Source organism: Sciurus vulgaris (assembly GCF_902686455.1).
Source record: "Sciurus vulgaris genome assembly, chromosome: 19".
Lineage (NCBI taxonomy): Eukaryota > Metazoa > Chordata > Mammalia > Rodentia > Sciuridae > Sciurus > Sciurus vulgaris.
The window spans coordinates 23,892,619-23,911,073 of record NC_136480.1 but is presented as its reverse complement, the minus strand read 5'-3'; the positions used below and the strand labels follow the sequence as shown (position 1 = coordinate 23,911,073).

Here is an 18,455-nt window from a genome sequence, read left to right as displayed (position 1 = left end):
GAAGCTGGGTACAGGCCACAGTCCTGCCCTCGCTTGAAAAGGAGGGCCGCAGGGCCACCTTGAGTCCACCGTGGGTCTCATCCCTGGCTGTCCTCCCACCACAGAGCGGTGATCCTGGGCTCACCCCTCCACAGCGACGCGTCCTCTTGGCCTGTCACAATGAAGCCGCGTCCCCTGGCTCCTCAGAGCCCCCAGGAAGGGCCTGTGCACTCTCAAGACACGCAGTGCGCCTTGCTTTTAAACAGGCTTTCCCTTCTGCATCTCGACACTCCAGCTGCATCTTTGAAGCCAGAACCGCCACTCATTTCCTTCACCTCTGCATTTCACAAGAGTCTGTTGAGGTCCTACTCCGTGCCCGTCGTCAGGCTGCGCTAACAGAACTGGCCACCGTGGGTAGTTAATCGACAGGACTCCAGCTCCTCCGCAACAGAACACCTGCCACTGCGCAGGGACAGCGTCTCTGTGACCCCCGCCCTTTCCTCGGCCCCTCCTCCTCTCACGGACAGGAAGCGGCTCCTCCGGCTCCCGCCGTCCAGCCTGTGTTTCAGAGTGGTGAACAGGAAGGGGCAGGAGTGTGTCAGAGTCAGACGTCCTCACCGGCCGGCGTCTCACCGTTGATGAGAACTGGGTCCGCGTTCACCCACAGCTGCGCGGGGACAGGAGAGCCTTCTGATGCCTGGGACAGGGTCGTAGTGCCACGTGGAAGGAGGAGAGACGAAGTATGGCCAACCCTCGTGTCCACGGGCTCCGCACCCGGAGTTGGCCAAACTGGACCAGGCACTCCAAAACATGCATCTGTGCTGAACACGCACACACCTTCGCCCTCACTTCCTGCGAGCCAACTGTTCGTGCACAGTTACTGTTCACACACTGCATGCCAACCAGTTACACACCAGGGTGTGCGGGTACTGGGTCACCTGGAGATGATGGGCACCACCCAGGATGGAGCGTGATGTCATGCACAAGCACTGTCTCCATGCGCCGTCTATGCAGGGGGCCTGAGCCCTCGCGGTGTCCATATCCTTAGGGGCCTGGGTCTGATTCCCTGTGGACACTGAGGGCAGCTGCGCTGCGTTGGCTACAGCGACGTCTGTAGTCAGGCTTGCTCTGGGCCCTGGGGGTGATGGGATGCATGACAACGGACTTGACCGCTGCCACTAGGGGCTTCATATGGGAAACAGGCAACAACAGGCAGGAGGCTGTGTATGCTGGGGTGAAGGGCGTGGCGTCTGAGTGTCCAGAATGAGAGGGACGGGGGTGTCTGACCTGGTCAGAGGGTCGAGGAAGGGTCCTCCAACAAGGGCACCCAAGGAGAGGCTGTGGCTGCTCAGCCTTGGGACCTACTGCAGGGCCTGAGCAAAGAGCTCATTGAGAAAGAATCTTCCTGAGACTCTCAGGATGAGTGCACTCAATGGCTCTTTGTATCATCAGTGGCCAAAAAATCAACTTCAGCTGGACCAGGAGCATGGCACTGCTGATGGACAGCAGTTCACCTCCAGCTTCAGGCTCAGCTGCATCTGGCAGCATGAGCAGTGGTGGAGAAGCTCCAGCTGCCTCCTCTGTTCACAGGCATGCTCCTGCTTTTCCACCATGCCGTCAGGACGGGGCAAGCTCCAGACTTAGGCCATCTCACCAGCGACGCCCACAGAGAGACGTGTTACCAAGCACAAATCTGCAGTTGGATCTCACCATGGATCACTTGGGTCAGACGCCAGTCCCTGCACATGTGGACTAGAGATGGCGTGATGGATGTGGCCCAACCACATGGTTGCTGAAGATGGTGCAGTGGGCATGGACTATCCACTTGGTCACTGAAGAGGGGTGTTGGACATGGCCAGGCCTCAGCATCCTGCCTGCTCTTAGAACCAGGCTTCAGATCAGTTCTTCTCAAACTGCATGAAGTGGAAATGGGATGAAGGGCTACAGCAGCATCAGTGCCAGTGGACCGTTGGCGGAGTGGGCAGATGCACGTGGTCCACAGGACACACAGAACTACAGTCCTAGGACACGGGGGCTGAGTATGTCCATGGCTGCTGACAACAGAAGCAACGTGACCCTTACCACCCTCCCCCACACACCTGCCCCACGGGAGCCAGCCAGCTCTGCAGCGGCCAGCCACCCGAGGGTGGCAGCTCCCTGTGTGCGTGCCAGCCAGCCCTGCAGCGGCCAGCCACCCCGAGGGCGGCAGCTCCCTGTGTGCCTGGGAGTCCTGAAGGCAGAGCCTCAGCGGCACCACAGGTGCCCAGCCCAGGTCCGGCAGATGTGCCGTGTCCCTGAGCTGCTCGGGCAGGGTCACTCCAGGAAGCTCATTCGAGCTCGGGTGACCCTGGGCCGCAGGCATCTGCATGGTGGCTCGCCTGAGTGAATGCTGGTGGACTTAGACTCGCGATCACACCCAGCGGCCAGAAGGAGGGCGCCCTGCTGATCATCTTGACGGACAGCCTCTTTCATTGCCTCGGATGGTGTGTGCAGCGCGGCAGTCAGATGCGGTTAGAGCGTCATCACGGTCAGAAAGAGCGGTCGCAGCTTTTCTGCCTGAGTCACAGCCGATGACTTCTGTGCTACGTGACACAGGCTGGGCTCCTGTTTGCCTTCTTCCTCTGCAGTGCGTGCTTTCTGAGCTCTCTGGCTATGGACGTGCAGCACAGTCTCACAATGTAGATAAACATGTACTCTTACTACTGCCTCTCAGCTGGACCCATAAAATACGGAGACAGAAGGGCCAGGCTCTGGGCCTGGGTGTGGCGCTGGGCAGAGGCAGCAGCCAGTGGTCATCTCTAGATCTTCAAGAGAGGCAAGACGGGCCTGTTTCACAGGGACCTTGTTTCACCCAGGGTCTGCGTCTTAGCTTAGCTCTTCCGCAGAAGTGGTGCAGTGTTCCCAAGGGCGTAAGCCACCCTTTCCTCTCATCCTCATAGAAAGCGTCACGTCAGGTGGCTCCAGCTGTGTGCCGCAGCAAGCTGCACCCACAACCCAATGGCTGACCAGCAGGGCTTCACTCCCCGGTCTGTGGCCACGTGACATGTGCCCTGCCGTTCAGCAGTGAGTTCAGAGTTCTCCAGGGCTAGAACTTCTGCAGCGGCCACCACCCGAGACAGAGATGGGGACACTGCAGCCTGCAGGCCAAGTCTGGCTCACTCCAGATTCCGAAGTTCCAGCAGCCAGGAGTGGCCTCTGCTGTCTTGAGATTCCAGAGGAAGTCCCAGGGGTCTGCTGTGACCTGTCAGTGTTGCCGGAATCCTGGTTTCGTGCTCCACAGATGACCGTTGGCTCGCAGCCGCATTTCCTGGTTGACGCACTCTTTTAACAACTGTTTTCTGATATAACAACTGAGTGTGGTGGTTGCCCTGACCAGAGGCCCACAAACCTGAAAATATTCATAGCTGGACCTTTGTAGAAAACGCTCACTGACCTCTGATGGAAAACCCTGACGGCAGCCACAGCAGCAGGAGAAGGTCCCCGGAGGAGTCGCCAAGCAACTGTCTCAGCGCCATGGTGGCAGCTCAATTCCGTTAGCACCCAGCCCACCAGCCATGGTCTCGTGCGCCCCTCCCGTCGTGGGCTAGAAGCCAAGGTGCGCCTGGGGGAGGGTCGTCCAGGAGCCTGAGGGTCCACCCAGCTGGCAGTAAGGGCAGCCCCGGCACCCACCGCCGGCGTCCGCAGGTCCACACCGTCCTCCAGTCCCTCCACACGCTTGGCTCACAGCGACCTCCAGAGAAAGCCCGACGGTCCCCTACCTTTCACAGGCGAGGAGACCTCCAAGGAGCCAACAGTTTTCCTGAGACAACAGCCAGCGAAGGGCGGGGACCCTGTCAGCCGCTCCCGAGCCCCGTCTGGGCCCTCAGCTTCTGCCACACCTGGTGAGCCTCCAAAGCCCAGCCGCGGACGCTGGGCAACCACGCCCTCCCATAACCCTCGGAGGCCGCCTTTGGTGGACACAGGAAAACGCTAGCCTTAGTGTGGGTATTGCAGCTTCCAGAAATTCAGTGACCCGGTAGCCGGAGGCCGGCCGGTAGCCCAGCGGGGAGTGACGTCGGTGCGTGGGTTTGCTCGTGGCTTCCCAGGGATGTCCAGGGAGGCCCTGCGGTCAGGGCTGGTTTGGGCCACCGGGGCTGCATTTTGAGGCCGCCTCTCCCCAGGCTTCACAGACTTGGTACTCACCTCACCTTTGCTGGGCCACTCGGCAGCGTCGCTCTGTGGCCTGGTCATTTAGGTGGAGGAAGAACGTCACGAAGTGCAGCGGTTTTGAAGGGACGGGCTCAGCGCCATCAGGCCTTCACAGCGCTGGCCTGACCTCTGTGTTCTCGTGGCTTGTGTGCATGACCCCCCACGCACCCCTGGTGTCCCTGGCTCACCGCGATGGGCAGCAGAGGGACCTCATCCATAGGTCGCGCCTCAGAGTCCGTGGTCACTGCTCGCCTCCTCCTCCACAGCGTTCCTGCTCTGTGTGGCTCGGTGTCAGGACCAGGCACAGAGCAGAACTCGGAAGGGTGGGCAGACGGAGCGAGCAGTGGCATGAGGGGCACGCGAGGCCACCGTCTTGACAGCAGGGTCCCCGGAGCAGGGTGCCCTTGACCTGCCTTTCAGGGTGCTCTCCGCCCACCAGGGCCCACCTCGGGCGCACCGCCTCCAGGGGCGTCTTAGCCCTTGGCTTGGAACCCCGTCACTAAGGAGAGTGGCGGCTCCTGGCAAGTGCACCTGCAGGCCTGCCCGCCCGCTCCCGCCCCTGTGCCTTCCCACACCCGCGGCGAGGAGCAGGCCTGGAGGGCACAGCTCTCCAGGCCACACAGCCAACGGCCCAAGTGAGGCTGACTATCTGAACTTTCATTTCAGTATTAACGTATGCAACTCTCCTGTCATGGCTGCTCAGAAGTCAGAGAGGTAACAAGCCAGAGGATTCGTGCATGTGGAGTAGCACCGCCTGTCCTCTGCAGCACCTGCGTCCCTGCAGTTCCCAGCCTGCAGGCTGGTGTCCAGAGGAGGGCACGTCAGCTGTAGGAGCGGCCCAGGAGCCTGGGTCAGCTGGGTGGGGGAGTCCCGGGCGCTCGCTGGGGCTGGGAACCTGTGCCCTGGTGGAGTGGGGGACATGGCGACTTTTGCTTTTCTGGCTGAGTTCATTTCGCTGTGACCTCATCCCGGCAGTAGGATCCAGAATGTTTATTTAGGACATGGCCCAAGGAAGCAGGGCTCGGGTGTGGCGATTCGGTTTCCCGCGACCTGCCTGGACTCAGGGCAGGTGCCCCATGGAGGCAGTAGCTCCCCACTGGCCAGCGAGGTGTTTCTAAGATGGCGTTAATTGGCAGTAAGTGGAAGGAAGAACAGAGCAGAGGAGGGTGTCTTGGAGCAGGGAATAGAGGGCTGGCTAGATCACACTCAGCCTGAGCCCGGCGTTCCTCGAGTCACCTGGCCTGGACTTAGCTGGCTCACGTGCCCGTTAGTCCTCAGCACACTGCGAACTCGATGCCGTCACCCACGTTTCACAAGAGAACCTGAAGTGTGGACTCCAAAACAACGGGAACGCAGACCCAGGACTTGGGTCCTGCCAGCCTCTAGGGTCCGTGCTCCCAGCAGGGCCGTCCTGGGGAGCCCTCCCTGCCCTGCCCACCTGGAGCCCGGCAGAGGCCGGGCGTGTGTTTGATCCCGAGCATAAACACATCCAGCAGCCACCGCCCTCCTCCAGGGAAGCTTGCTTAGAAAGTCCATTAGTGTCTTTCTTGTCAGTTATCCCCTTGGACCTTCCTTCCAGTCCACTGGGTCAATAAAGCGTTTTTAATACAGTCTTAACTATGCATCTCTGACATCCGCCACAATGGCTTCCAAGAGAGCTATTTTTATGGCCTCCATCAAGAAGTCCTGCAAAGCAGGGCCTCAAAAATCTGTGCTTTTTCCTTTCAAGTTCAGCGTGTAAGAAAAGGAACCATTTGCAGTAAATGGAAATGCAAGGATGGGAACAGTCAGTCTTGACGTTCCTTGATCCATGTTTTATTCATTCCCTACAAGACGCCTTTAACTGTAAACAGTGTCCTTGGCTGACTACTAATGAGGACTGAGGTTTCCTTAGACTTATCTTAATTGCTATTTCACTTCTAAGTTACTTCACTTAGAAAAAAAAGCTTTTCTTTGGTACATTTTGACTATCCCTAGCCAAAGTTCCAAGGCATATTCAAAGGTCACTTTGTCACAAGCTGCTTGGATTCTTCAGGCTCCTCCTGGAAGAGAACACAGGAGGGGTTCAGTCAAAGTCCCCCAGACAGGGTTGGTGCTGATTCTGTCTTCCTTCCTTCCTTCTCTTTCCTTTTCTCTGCCTCCTACACCCTCCCTCCTTCCTTCTTCCCTCTGCTGTCCCCTGTCTTCCTTCCTTCCATCCTAGATTTACGCGGTCTCATTTGGTCACCTAGCACATGCTAGGTCGCCCGGGCACTGGGCAAAGCAGTATGGAGGACATGGCCCCGGTCTTCCTGGAGTGGCCAGGCAGCCAGGGGGGACAGGGGAAGAGCCAGAGATTCCAGGTAGGGCTCCTGCTGCAAGAGAGAAGTTAGGCTTGCTCAGAGGTCGTGAATTGGGGTCACAAGATAGTCTGTGAGGAAGACGCTCGCGCAGCAAGCCCATGTGGACAGGTTAGTGCTGGGGACGGGCAGACCACAGACCCACGCCCTAGTCCTCTGTGGTATTCAGAACGTGGATCATGAGGAAGGCCATCATGGGAGCACCCTGAGGAAGACCCCGCAGGAGGCCGGAGGGAGGCCCACCCTCCACCTGCCACTCAGGCTGAGAAAGCCCCACGCACCTGCACAGGCACGGGCGCGTGTGCTCCTCCACCTCCGTGCACCTCTCCCTTAGCACACGCCCTCCTCTCCAGGAAACCCGCCCTTGGGACATTGTGGATTGCTTGGCTGTGCCTGATCTCGGGCAGGAACCCACCAGCACCAGTGGTGGGACTGAACGTCTGCTTTCCTGGCAGATGAGAAGGAAGACATCAGTGGCTACCCAGGGGCCCGTTCTCAGCAGTCGGCCCGGTTTGCAGCCCAGAATGACCCAGCGGTTGGCGCCTGCTGTCTCTCTTAGTCTGGGGCAGATTCTGGCTGTGGGCTGGCCTTCAGCTTCTGTCCACCTGCCTGCCGGCCACTCTGGCCACGTCCTTCCCTCCCCATCACCACACATCAGAGTCAGTGGGAGCCCCGTTGAAGGAGCAGTGCCCTTGGGAATCCATCTTCCTGCTGCTCGCTCAGGCGGGCCGGACAGTGACCCGGGCTGGGAGGGCGGGACCCTCGCTTCCGCGTACTGAGCTTGGCGCTTCTCAACTCTCCGCCCGAGAGAGCCGCTGCTGCCAGGAGCAGCCTCAGAGGCTGCCGGCTGCTGGGTGTTCTCGGTGACGTCCTCAGCTCTCTCGCACACACTGGAAGGAAGACCGTAGAGGAACCAGAGCCACGTGCTGGGCATCCCTGCAGGGCACTTCCCACCCCTCGTGAACGTGGGCGAGGAGGCGCGGAAGCAGGTATGCTCCCCGGGAGGAGCGGTGGGCACACTGCGGAGCTGGGGCAACACAGAGGCAATTTCTCACCCACATTTCATCCAGCTTCTGAACGATCGAGTCGCTGCTGACGGCTGTTTGCACTAGTGTCCTGACGTTAGTTAATAGGTCACCTCACCTGCCTTACCTGCTGGATGTACAGGTGCTGGGGGGAATCCAGAAGAGGGCATTTTCCAGACAATCCGTAAGCGAAAAAGCAAAGCTCAATTTCCTGAGCGCTTCAGTGACTGCTCGGAGAAGCCATAGATCACCTTGAAATCACTTCAACCTGGGTGGAGATAAAATTCAGAAATGAATCGGCATTGGCGCCCAGGAGAAGTCCGAAAGGCATTTACATGACAAATGTCATCGTTATGATTTTCAAATAACCTTGGCATTTAGGTTTGGAAGTTCAGTTGACTGGTAATCCTTAAAATGCAAATAAATGGATTAAAAGGGACGGCTTCTAGTTTCCAGAAAGGCTTGCGGCAATCCTCACTCTTCCCCTGTTCTGGGGCTTGTCTGGGACCATTCCTGTTCCAGTTCCTCGTCCGGTGGACGGGACAGTAGCTAAGGTCTGACGGTCACTTCTGCAGTGTCGGTTCTCTGTCGTCGTAATAGAAACCCAGGACCTTCCTTCCGTAGAAGCCAGCCTCCTCCTCGCGGTAATCGTGTGGACCAAGTAGATGCAGACTCCCCAGAGACATGAAGCAGGAGTGTGGGGCCAGCGAGTCACAAGCCGCTCTGCTCTCTACGCCAAAAACATCCACCTTCTCGCTACACGCCTCTCCTTTGATTGCTCGGGAATCTGTGGGGGGTCCACTGCTGATTTTCCAATCTGCTCAACGGGCCGTCCACTGTCCGACACCAGCCCGTCATTTTGGGTGAGCTTCAGAGAGGCGCCAGCCAGGTCAGTACAGGGCTTCATTTTCCAGATCAGAGGAACACCTCTGACGAGGAGATGGCCAGGCCGATGTTGAAACCAAGGGGCCAGAGGAGCAGTTCCCTCCCGCGACCAGGTGGCCGAGCCCGCAGGTGGCCCTCGGGCCCCACAGCCCCGACCCTGAGAGCCAGTGGCTTCTGCTGTCGAGGTCTCAGATGTTCCCTGTTCACGCAGGATGAGTTTCCGGGGTCGGGATGGATTGAAAGACCAGTGTCCATGGTTGCTGGCAGCCAGGTCACTCTGAAGCCACCTGGGAAGAACGTGGGCAGGACGGGCCAACAGATCTCCTATGTGCTGGGACCCCATGGGCCCTGCCGTGACCCAGACCTGGCCCAGCCAGCCTCAGCGGTCCCAGGCGGGGGTGTAACTGAAGCCATGGTTCCACCCTCGTGGACCACAGGAGCCCGCCACACGGAGGAGCGTCTGCCCGCTCTCCCGCAAGGGCCCAGGCCAGGAGCCCGAGAGGAGACGGGCCGGGCCGGGACTGGACGCCCAGGTCCACAGAGGTGGCCGCTTGTCCATCTGTGGTCGTGGAGCTCTCTTCCCCCTTGGAGAAATGGCGTGTGAGGGAAGACCGGCCCACGGCCAGGGGCCTGGGCCCCTCCAGGCGTCGTGGGTGCTGGCGGGTCACCAGGTCCCTCTTGATGGCGGGAGCCCTCTGTGGAGTGGGGTCCTCTGGAGTCACTGGCCTGGGCGAGCGCAGAGCAAGGTGGAGGTTTGTGACGCGTCTTCCGCGGTGTCGGCGCGGGAAACCCAGCAAGTCTTCCGCGCCGTCACCACTGCCGGCTCTAGCGAGGTCTGAGGCTGCCACTGGCTCCCCGTCAGCATCCTCGCTGGGACCCCGAGGCTCGTACCTGTCTCTCTTTTCTTTTTTCTATTTTTAAATAATCTTTTCTGTCTTTACAGACTGCATTTTGATTCGTCGTACACAAATGGGCACATCGTTTCGTTCCGCGGTTGTTCACGATGCGGCCCTACCGTTGTGATCACACGTTCACAGGGCAATGATGTCTGCCCCGTTCCACCATCTTTCAGCCCCCGCCCCTTATCGCCCTCTGCGTAATCTACAGCTCCTCCATTCTTCTCTCATCCCCATCCCCCGGCCCCCATTATATATCATCATCCACTTATCAGGGAAAACATTCGGCCTTTGGTTTTTAGGGATTGGCTTATTTCACTTAGCATGATATTCTCCAGTTCCATCCATTTATCTGCAAATGCCGTAATTTTATTCTTCTTTATGACTGAATAATATTCCATTGTGTATATATACCACAGTTTCTTTATCCATTCATCTGTTGAAGGGCATCAGGTTGGTTCCACAATCTGGCTCTTGTGAATTGAGCTCCTATGAACATTGATGTGGCTGTATCTCTGTAGTGTGCTGATTTTAAGTCCTTGGGGTATATAGACTGAGGAGTGGGATAACTGGGCCAAAAGGTGGGTCCATTCCAAGTTTTCTGAGGAATCTCCACACTGCTTTCCAGAGTGGCTGCACCAATTTGCAACTCTGCCAGCAACGTGTGAGTGTGCCTCCTTCCCCACATCCTCGCAACGCTATCATCGTTTGTGCTCTTGATCATGGCCGTTCTGATCACAGCCTTGGAGATTAAATGAACGTGTGTGAGACGCTCTCCTAAGCCCAGGAACACGCCAGGCGGTGTTCATACATAAAGTGATGGGCGCCCCTGTCAAGTCCTTGGGGACTTCACATTCCAGTGGGGGCCTCAGACAACATGACTTCACAGGCGCTCTGGGGGCGGCAAGGGCGGGGCAGAGGTCGCGAGTGCCAGTCCAGGCAGTGGCTCTGCATCCAGTGCGCCTCTGAGAAAGCGGCTCGTGGGACGAGGACGTAGAGGGTGAGCCAGAGATCTGCCGGGATGGTGTCCCAGGGGACAAGGCCATGGCAGGGACTGTGCATGGTGGTGTTCGTGAAGGCCAGCAAGGTGGCCAGGGTCCCCGGGAGAACAGGAGGGCAGTGGCACTGAGGCCAGGTGCAGTGGGGAGGAGGGCAGGGGCACCTAGCTCTGGTGACCATGCAAGGCAGCAGTCAGCCTTCCCAGAAGGGCTCCGTCCACCAGCCGTGACCGCTCTGGTGAGATTCACAACCACGGCTGTGGAGTCCCGACCCTGGAGTCACAGCTGTGTGACTGGGCAGGTCATTCTCCCTCTCTGAGCCTCAGCGTCTCGTGCACACAGCAGGCAATGCCTGTGAGTTGTGGAGTCGTTTGTAATGAAGACAGGCGAGGCTCAGGGCCGCGTGCATGCCAGTCAGCACCTGTCACCCAGGGGACTGGGCATCAACGGAGCTGCTCCTGTGGCTTGTTCACAGCAGTGCCGCAAGGGACAGCTGGTCTCCAGTGGCCCTGGGTAGTCCACAGGCTCTACCTCCAGGTGGCAACTCAGGAGAGGCCGTGGCTGGGGCACTGTGCCCGCTCAGTTGACTGCGCGTCAGGCGAGACTCGCACACCTCCTGGGCACTCACCGGCCTGGTGCTGCTTTACCACCGAGGCCGCAGCCCGTCAGCTGGCTGGGGCTCCAGGACGCGTGGCACGTCCTGCCTGTGGAACTGGCCGTACTGAGGGGCCCAAGGGGCTGCTGGCAGCACGATCGCAGCATCGGGGTTGGCCTGGAAGACGCACCGGCCTTGTGGCTTCACCCGTCCGTAGAACTGGAGAAGGAGGCCTGGCCCAGGGTCCAGGTCCAGCCTCCTTCCCTCCACTCTGCTCTTCTCAATGGCCTCTGTGCTCCAGGTCCAGCCTCCTTCCCTCCACTCTGCACTTCACAATGGCCTCTGTGGTCCAGGTCCAGCCTCCTTCCCTCCACCCAGCACTTCTCAATGGCCTCTGTGGTCCAGGTCCAGCCTCCTTCCCTCCACTCTGCTCTTCTCAATGGCCTCTGTGCTCCAGGTCCAGCCTCCTTCCCTCCACTCTGCTCTTCTCAGTGCCGCTGACTGACCTCACGGTGCTAACTGTCCTCACGGTGCTGACAAACTGGCCTTGCGGTGCTGGCTGACCTCGCGGTCCTGGCTGACCTGTGGTGCTGGCTGACCTCACAGTGCTCATTTAGTTGTGCTCCTGTTCCTTCAGTAATCCCAGCAAGAGCGTGGAGCTCCTGCCCTGCTGTGCTGTCCCCAGTGCTCTGCAGAGTGGATGCTGGCCGACCGGGCTGGCCGGCTGCCTGGGCCCTGACCCGTGCCAGCTGAGGCCAGCCCTGGATTCCCTGAGCTCCCCTGGTGTGCACGCTCACACCCTGTGCTGCAGGTGCAGATGAGGAAACCGAGGTGCTCAGCAAGCAGGAGGCAGCCGGGCTTCAAACCGAAGCAGGCTGGTTGGCTGCCGAATCCTTCCCTCCCCTGGAGGGCGGCAGAACCATGATCCCACAGCCGAGACCCGCAGGGTCTGCCTCCTGATCTGGACCTGACTGGCACCTGAGCCAGATCATTCCTTGTTGTGGGGACTGCCCTGGACACTGGGAAGCTCAGGGCCCTCTGTCTTCACCCCACCAGTGAGACCATCCCTACAGCCCCCGGTGTTATCAGGCAGGTGGACAAGCTGGGCGCACCTGGGTTCTGCGGGGCGGGATGGGCCGTGTCCTGGGTCCTCTCCCTGCCCAGCTCCCTCCTCCCAGCTTCCTAAGCGTCCTTGGGCATCTTCTGAGTGCGGATTGTGCACACAGGCCTCACAGCCTAGAGCCGTCGTTTGTAGGTAGTGGCTCTTTAACAAATCCTTGCTGAATTCCGCCAACCGAGTCCTAAGTGCTGGAATCCTAATTGTTAGGAACTCATTCTGGTCAAACGGAAACCACTCTCGATGCAGAGCTCCATGTGGGGAGACTTGACTCCTGGTTTCTGGTCACTCTTGTGTCCCTGGAGAGCTGGCTTAGCTGATTTCCTGCAGGTCACAAAGACCAACCTGCCTGCTCGGCCACCCTCAGAGGGCCAGCGGCTCCGCTCAGGACCTTGCAGAGGGCCACGTGCCTCCGGACCCGGAGCTCGATGCCAATCGCCTGGAGGAGCTGTAGGCGTTCAGGGAAGCCGCGGCCGGGCTGCGCGCTGGACGCCTGGGCGCCTACGCCCGTTTTCTCCAGCACTCTTTCGCTCTGGGCGTGATCTGGATTTGGAACGTGACTCCTGGCTCGGTTTCTCTGTCAGTCCCCCTGAGAGTGGGCAGGCAGCAGGAGGGAGAGCGGATCTCTGGGCAGTTCCGCGCGCTGCACTGTGGGATCTGAGCCTCTGAAGTGTCCCTTGCTTGTCGCTAGCAGGAGCCCAGAGAATCTGAAATGCAAGAGAGCTAGGGCGAGCTCCCAGGTGCAGCACGAGATCCGGCGGCTCCGCACTGGGGTTTGGGCTGCCGCTCGCAGTGCGCAGCTTGGGACCACAGTGCCTCGGGGACTGGTCACTGCCCCCGTCCGTCTCTTCCCAGATCCTCCTGGTGGGGGAGAGGTTCACCTGCCTGTGGCCTCCACCCCCGCCCGGGTCTGGCTGGCTGTGGAGCTGTTCTAACCAGGCTCCTCTCTCTGCAGAAGGCGGGACCTGCGAGGTGATCGCTGCACACAGGTGTTGTAACAAGAACCGCATAGAGGAGCGGTCGCAGACGGTCAAGTGCTCCTGCCTGCCTGGGAAGGTGGCGGGAACCACCAGAAACCGGCCCTCCTGCGTGGACGGTGAGTGGAGGCACTGCGCCTCAGCATCCCTCCTGCGTGGACGGTGAGTGGAGGCGCTGCGCCTCAGCATCCCTCCTGCGTGGACGGTGAGTGGCTGGCGCTGCGCCTCAGCATCCCTCCTGCGTGGACGGTAGGTGGTCGGCCTCCCTCAGCAGGTGTCCCTCAGGGGCCCGGGACAGTGCGCTTCCTTGTGAACCTAGTGTGGGTCAGGATAATGCACAAGGCACAAAGCGCCAGACCTCCATCACGAAGCCAGCCCCCAGGAGACTCCCGGGTTCCTGCTCGGTCCGAACATTGTCCCCACCCACACCCAAGTTGCACTGGATGGCCACCATGGAGGTGTTGGGAGGGGACCTCTGGGTGGTGGCTGAGCCGCAGAGTGCCACCCCAGAAGTAGATGTGCTTATCGGGGGCAGCCCTGTCCCCGTGCCTCCCGTCCTGTCTGTCCCTCGTGAGGAAGCAGCGCGCAGGGCCTCGAGGGCTGCCAAAGGCTTGGTCTTGGGCATCCCGCTCCAGAACTGTGAGCCAGTAAATCTCTGCACTACATGTTACCAGCCTCCGGCATTCTGTCACAGCAGGACAGAAATGAAGTAAGACACCTGGATTTGGGGTTTTCAAAGATCTCTATTATGACCTTTTTTCCAAAGGAATGTTGTGGGTCCTGAAATTCGAGGGTCTGGCTCATCTGGGAAATGACTTTAGGTTGGGGCTACATAGAATCGCAGTGTGATAGCAGGACAGACATCAGGCGTAACGTCCATTCAGCAAGCATGACGAGCAGGGCCTGCCCCGGGGGCTCCGGTACTTCCGCCCAGGTTCCCTGAGTGCTCGGTGCACCTAGCTCCTGTGAACACTCCTTGAACGTCACGTTCTGCTCTGTCACTTAGTCCTCCCAGAAACCCTGCCAGGCAGGGTATCAGTCACCTTCTTCTGTGTGACAGGTTTCTCCCAAGTGCAGTGGCTTAAAACAGCCAGCGTCACCCCAAGGGTCTGGATGAAGATCAACCTCACCGGGAGGTTCCGGCTTGGGGTCCGCCGAGGGGTGGCTGTGCAGATCCAGGGGTCAGGCTGGCGTGCAGAGGCGTGAGGATGGCTTTCCAAGATGGCCACTGGCACGTGGGCCTCCCACCAGAGTGTGGTGTCCTTAGAACATGGCGGCTGGCTCCTGGAGCGGTACCAGGGCCGCCGCAGCACAGAAGCCACAGCGTCCCTGTCCAGCCTCAGAAGCCTCGTCTCGTTTCCACAATCCTCTGGCTATGCTGGCTTCCTCTGTTCAGTGGGGTGGGCTGCCGGGGCTTGGAGACAGCAGACAGGACCGCTGGGGTTCCCTCGTCTTGGAGGCCGGCTGCCCGGGGGACATTCCCTCCCATTCTGAGCAGAGAGAAACAGCCTGCGGGGCTAAGCAGCGTGCCCCTGGCCTCTGGTGGTCATTAACAGCTCGCCTAACTGGAGCCTAGCACAAGGGACCCTAGTACCAGTATTGCCCACCATCTCGAAGGCAGTTGACTGTGCTGTAGTCAGTGAGTCCATGGCTCAGAGGAATGACAGCTCTCTCCATCTTTATCTAGCAGGATTTAGATGTGCACGTGATCCCGCCTTGATTCTTCAGGGAGGGTGGGGACGGAGATGACCCATTTGCGTGGGCCGTGGGGCCGGACTTAGAACCTGACTCTCTTGGCCCAGGATCCGCCCTTCTTGCTCTGGTAGAGGTGGGTGTTTAGTCAGCATTTTCGCTGCTGTGACTAAATGATCTGACCAGCACAATCGTAGAGGAGGAAGGGTTTATTTGAGGGCTCACGGTTTCAGAGGTCTCAGTCCATAGAAGGCCGGCTCCATTCCTCGAGGCTCCAGGTGAGGCTGGACATCATGGCGGAGAGCGTGGCGGAGGGAAGCAGCTCACATCATCAGGAAGCAGAGACTCCACTCTCCAGATACAAATATATACCCACAGCCATGCCCCAAGTCCACCTCCTCCAGCCACGCCCACCACTCAGTGACCACCCAGTTAACCCCATCAGGGGATTAAATCTCTGACTGTGTTACAAGTTTTACAACCCGGTCATTCCTCCTCTGAACCTCCTGCGTTGTCTCACACATGAGCTCCTGGGGGACACCTCACATCCAAGCCCCGACAGCGTAGGAGGCCTCCTTGCAGATTGGCCCGTGTTACACGTTCTCATAGTCATCAGAAGAGGGTCAGACACTGAGGCACTGTCCAGCTGGGCCAAGCGCACTTGTTAAGGAAATGGAGGGGTCCTGGGGACGGGTCATGAAGAATCCCCTGACTTGGTGGGACCCTCAAGTCTGTAGGCAGCCGCCTTTGCTGTGTCCGAGGCCACTGTTCCCGACCTGTCACCTCGCCCTTCTGTGTGCACAGCTTCCCTCTTCCAGGACTGTGGCTTCACCGGGAAGCAGGGGCAGCCAAGGCTCTGAGCTTGCTTCAGGCCTGCACACGTGCGACTCAGGTCCGGCATCATGGACACTACATTCTCTGAGCAGACAGGACACAACTGGCCCGACCCGGGTCAGCGTGTCAGCCTTGCCCCGTCGACCATAGCCAGAAGGACAAGCTCCAGGGGCAGATACAGCTGGCCGTTCTGTACCACGGGCTGTCGGGACATTTCCAAAAGGGTGTGGAAGGCCAGGCTTGGGAATCCACGGTGACCCGTGCCTCTCCCAGGAGTTCTTTAGAAACATCTAGAGACGTCTGGGGACTGGACATTTGGCAAATCAGGGCAGTGCTGCTGGTGCGAGTGGGCAGAGGCCAGGTGCTCCAATGTGCTGCGGTGCACACGGCCCTGCGCACCCCAACAGAGTGGCCCGCCTCTGTCCACGCGCGGAGGTTGAGGGGCGTGCGCGACTCGTCTCCCTCTGCATCGCTCCCTGGGCCCCTGGAAGGCAGGCAGGGCAGCCTTTCCACCCTCTTGCAGGAGGAGACGCGGGATCCTGGGAGCGCACCGTGAGGAACCCTGGGGCTGAGAGCGGTGAATCTCCCTTGGCCTCCGGTCCATGTGTATCTCTAGATCGAGGCAGACCTGCCTTCAGCTTCTGGATGCAGGGCACGGAGAGCAGAGCGTCGGCTGTGCTCACGGGGGGGAGGCTCGGCCCCACGCCTCGGTAAAGCTAAGCCAAATAACAGTGATATTTCATTCTCAGAACAGATTGATTTGATTCTGGAAATGCTACACCCATTAGCTGGTTGTTTCAAACAGGAGGACTACAGTCTCTATCTTCCGAGCACAATGAAGAGTACTCTTAATCTCCTGCTGGTTGTTTAGTTTGACAGCATTCCTCTCCTCCCAAGTCCTTAAATCAGTTGGCATTATGAGCAAGTCTGCATTTTGCCATGTAGAACTTTTTGCGGCCTGGATCTCTGTGTGCAAAATAAATACAGAGTATGCTTATCTGTTCATAGTTTCAGTGTAGTTAAGACCGCGGACTGAGAAACCACATTTGAATGAATGGGATCTCAGGCATACCTCTCCCCAATAGGCTGAGCTTAGACAGCACATTTGCTTTCTGACCTCAGTCTCCTTGTCTGTAAAATGGGAATGAGAATCAGTTCTGTTTCATGAGGCTGTGGTCGGGGATCAGACAATCATGTGCATCTAGCGTCTTGCACAAGCCCTGCTCCTATCAAGTTCTCGCTAAGTGACCGTGACCATGTCTCATCTACTAACAAGCACGTCCGTTATAGGAAGTTGGAAAACTTGTAGAAACGCATCCACGAGTTGAAAGCGCCCACACCGTTGCCTGGAGATTAGCTCTGCTTTGTAAGGTAGCGTTGGTGAGTCCCGCCAGTCTGCGCCCACACTAAAGAGCACGCTCACATTGCCATATTTCATTGATCTAAAGCACTGCAGTCCTGAGTCACCAAGGGTTTGTTTCACTTAACAGACGATCAGCATTTCCCAACTTAATGCACATTCTTCAAAAGCTGTTTGAAAGCTACGCAGGATGTCCAGGGGGAACACACCACAGAACGCTGAACTGCCCCTCTGCTTTGACATTCCATCGTATCCCTGGTTCCCTACGAAAGACAGACACCAGCTCCTCCATGACAGCAGCAGCGAGCTGCAAGCATCTGCCCCGTCTGTCCTTGATGCTTTCTCTTTGTGCATTTCTGGTGATGATGGTCTTCAGCCATCATCGTGGGCTCTCCTCGGAAACCACAGGTCAGCTGTCCTCCACTGCAGTTCCAAAGACAGGAACAGCTGTGGCTCTAGATGGACATATCTTGGGTTGCTTTAAGATTCAAACTCTGAGACCAGATTATTTAAAATGGGACAGAAATACTGGGACAAAATTTTAGCAGTTGGTTCAAAAATTATAATGTGTAAATTTGAAGAAATTGCTAAGTAAATCTTTAAGCCCTCTACTTATAAAATGGTATTCTGTTACCTGATAACTGAGAACTACAATATACACACTCACCGAGTTAGATTATGAGATAGTCACCCATAAATGCCTGTGTCCTGCACCTTGTGCTCTTGGAGGAATGTGTTGTTGCCCTCTGATTGTTACTTAATTGTTCTGCAGTCCAGGCAGGATTAGTCAATATCCCCTAGTCAATATCTTTTGTTGAAACCAACTAAAAACATAATGTGCAGCTTTTCAGTTACCTCCAGTTACTTCTCAGAACTAAAAATCCAAGTCAAATGAAGATTTATAAGCAGGAGGGTATGAGTTCAATATATATCTATTTATTTAAGGGAAAAATTTTCTAAGCAAATTACACATCATGAAAATTAAATTTACAGGGGGCTTAGAAAGTTATGTACCTGATTTTAATTGCCCTGTAATGCATATGGAGCATCCATCTCAGTGTTTAAAGAAACAGCGGAATGTAATTAATGCCAATGGTGATGATAATGCTAAAAACAACGGCTCGCTTGTTCTTTGGGCTTAGCATGTGCCGCTCTTGATTCAAGTGCGTTAAGGGAGCAGCTCTGCTTGATTTTAACTCCAGCCCCATAAGGAATATCCTCCGGTCGTCTCCATGTCATTCCTCAGGAAACCGAGGCACAGGGAGGTTGGGCAACTGGCCTAAAACCATGTCCTGCAGTGGGAGAGCCGGGAGGCTGGCCTGGGCTGTGGAGTCCAGGGCTCCATCGCAGAGCTGAAAAGCAGCTGGACTGCAGGAGATGGGCCAGCCACAGGGGCACTTAGAGAAGTCCCAAGGCCACCCCGCCTCAGCCCCCTGCCACAGGGACGGCTGAACTCTGGCAGGCCATCGTCACAGTGATGAGAAGCACGTTGTAGACGAAGCTTTCGGTTTTGCCGAGTTGAGCCTTTGCTGTTGACAGCCTGGGTGGAAGGAGAGGACTTGGCTGTGTC

The 18,455-nt window shown here is 57.8% G+C and overlaps 1 protein-coding gene across 1 annotated transcript in view; it reads left to right on the top strand.

The window, feature by feature from the left end:
• TAFA1 (TAFA chemokine like family member 1) overlaps positions 1-18,455 on the top strand; it is a 480,218-nt gene that overhangs the window by 389,277 nt on the left and 72,486 nt on the right. The window contains exon 3 of the mRNA XM_079122448.1: positions 12,978-13,118. Coding sequence (XP_078978574.1) covers positions 12,978-13,118 — 141 coding nt within the window. The remainder of the gene's footprint in view (positions 1-12,977; positions 13,119-18,455) is intronic.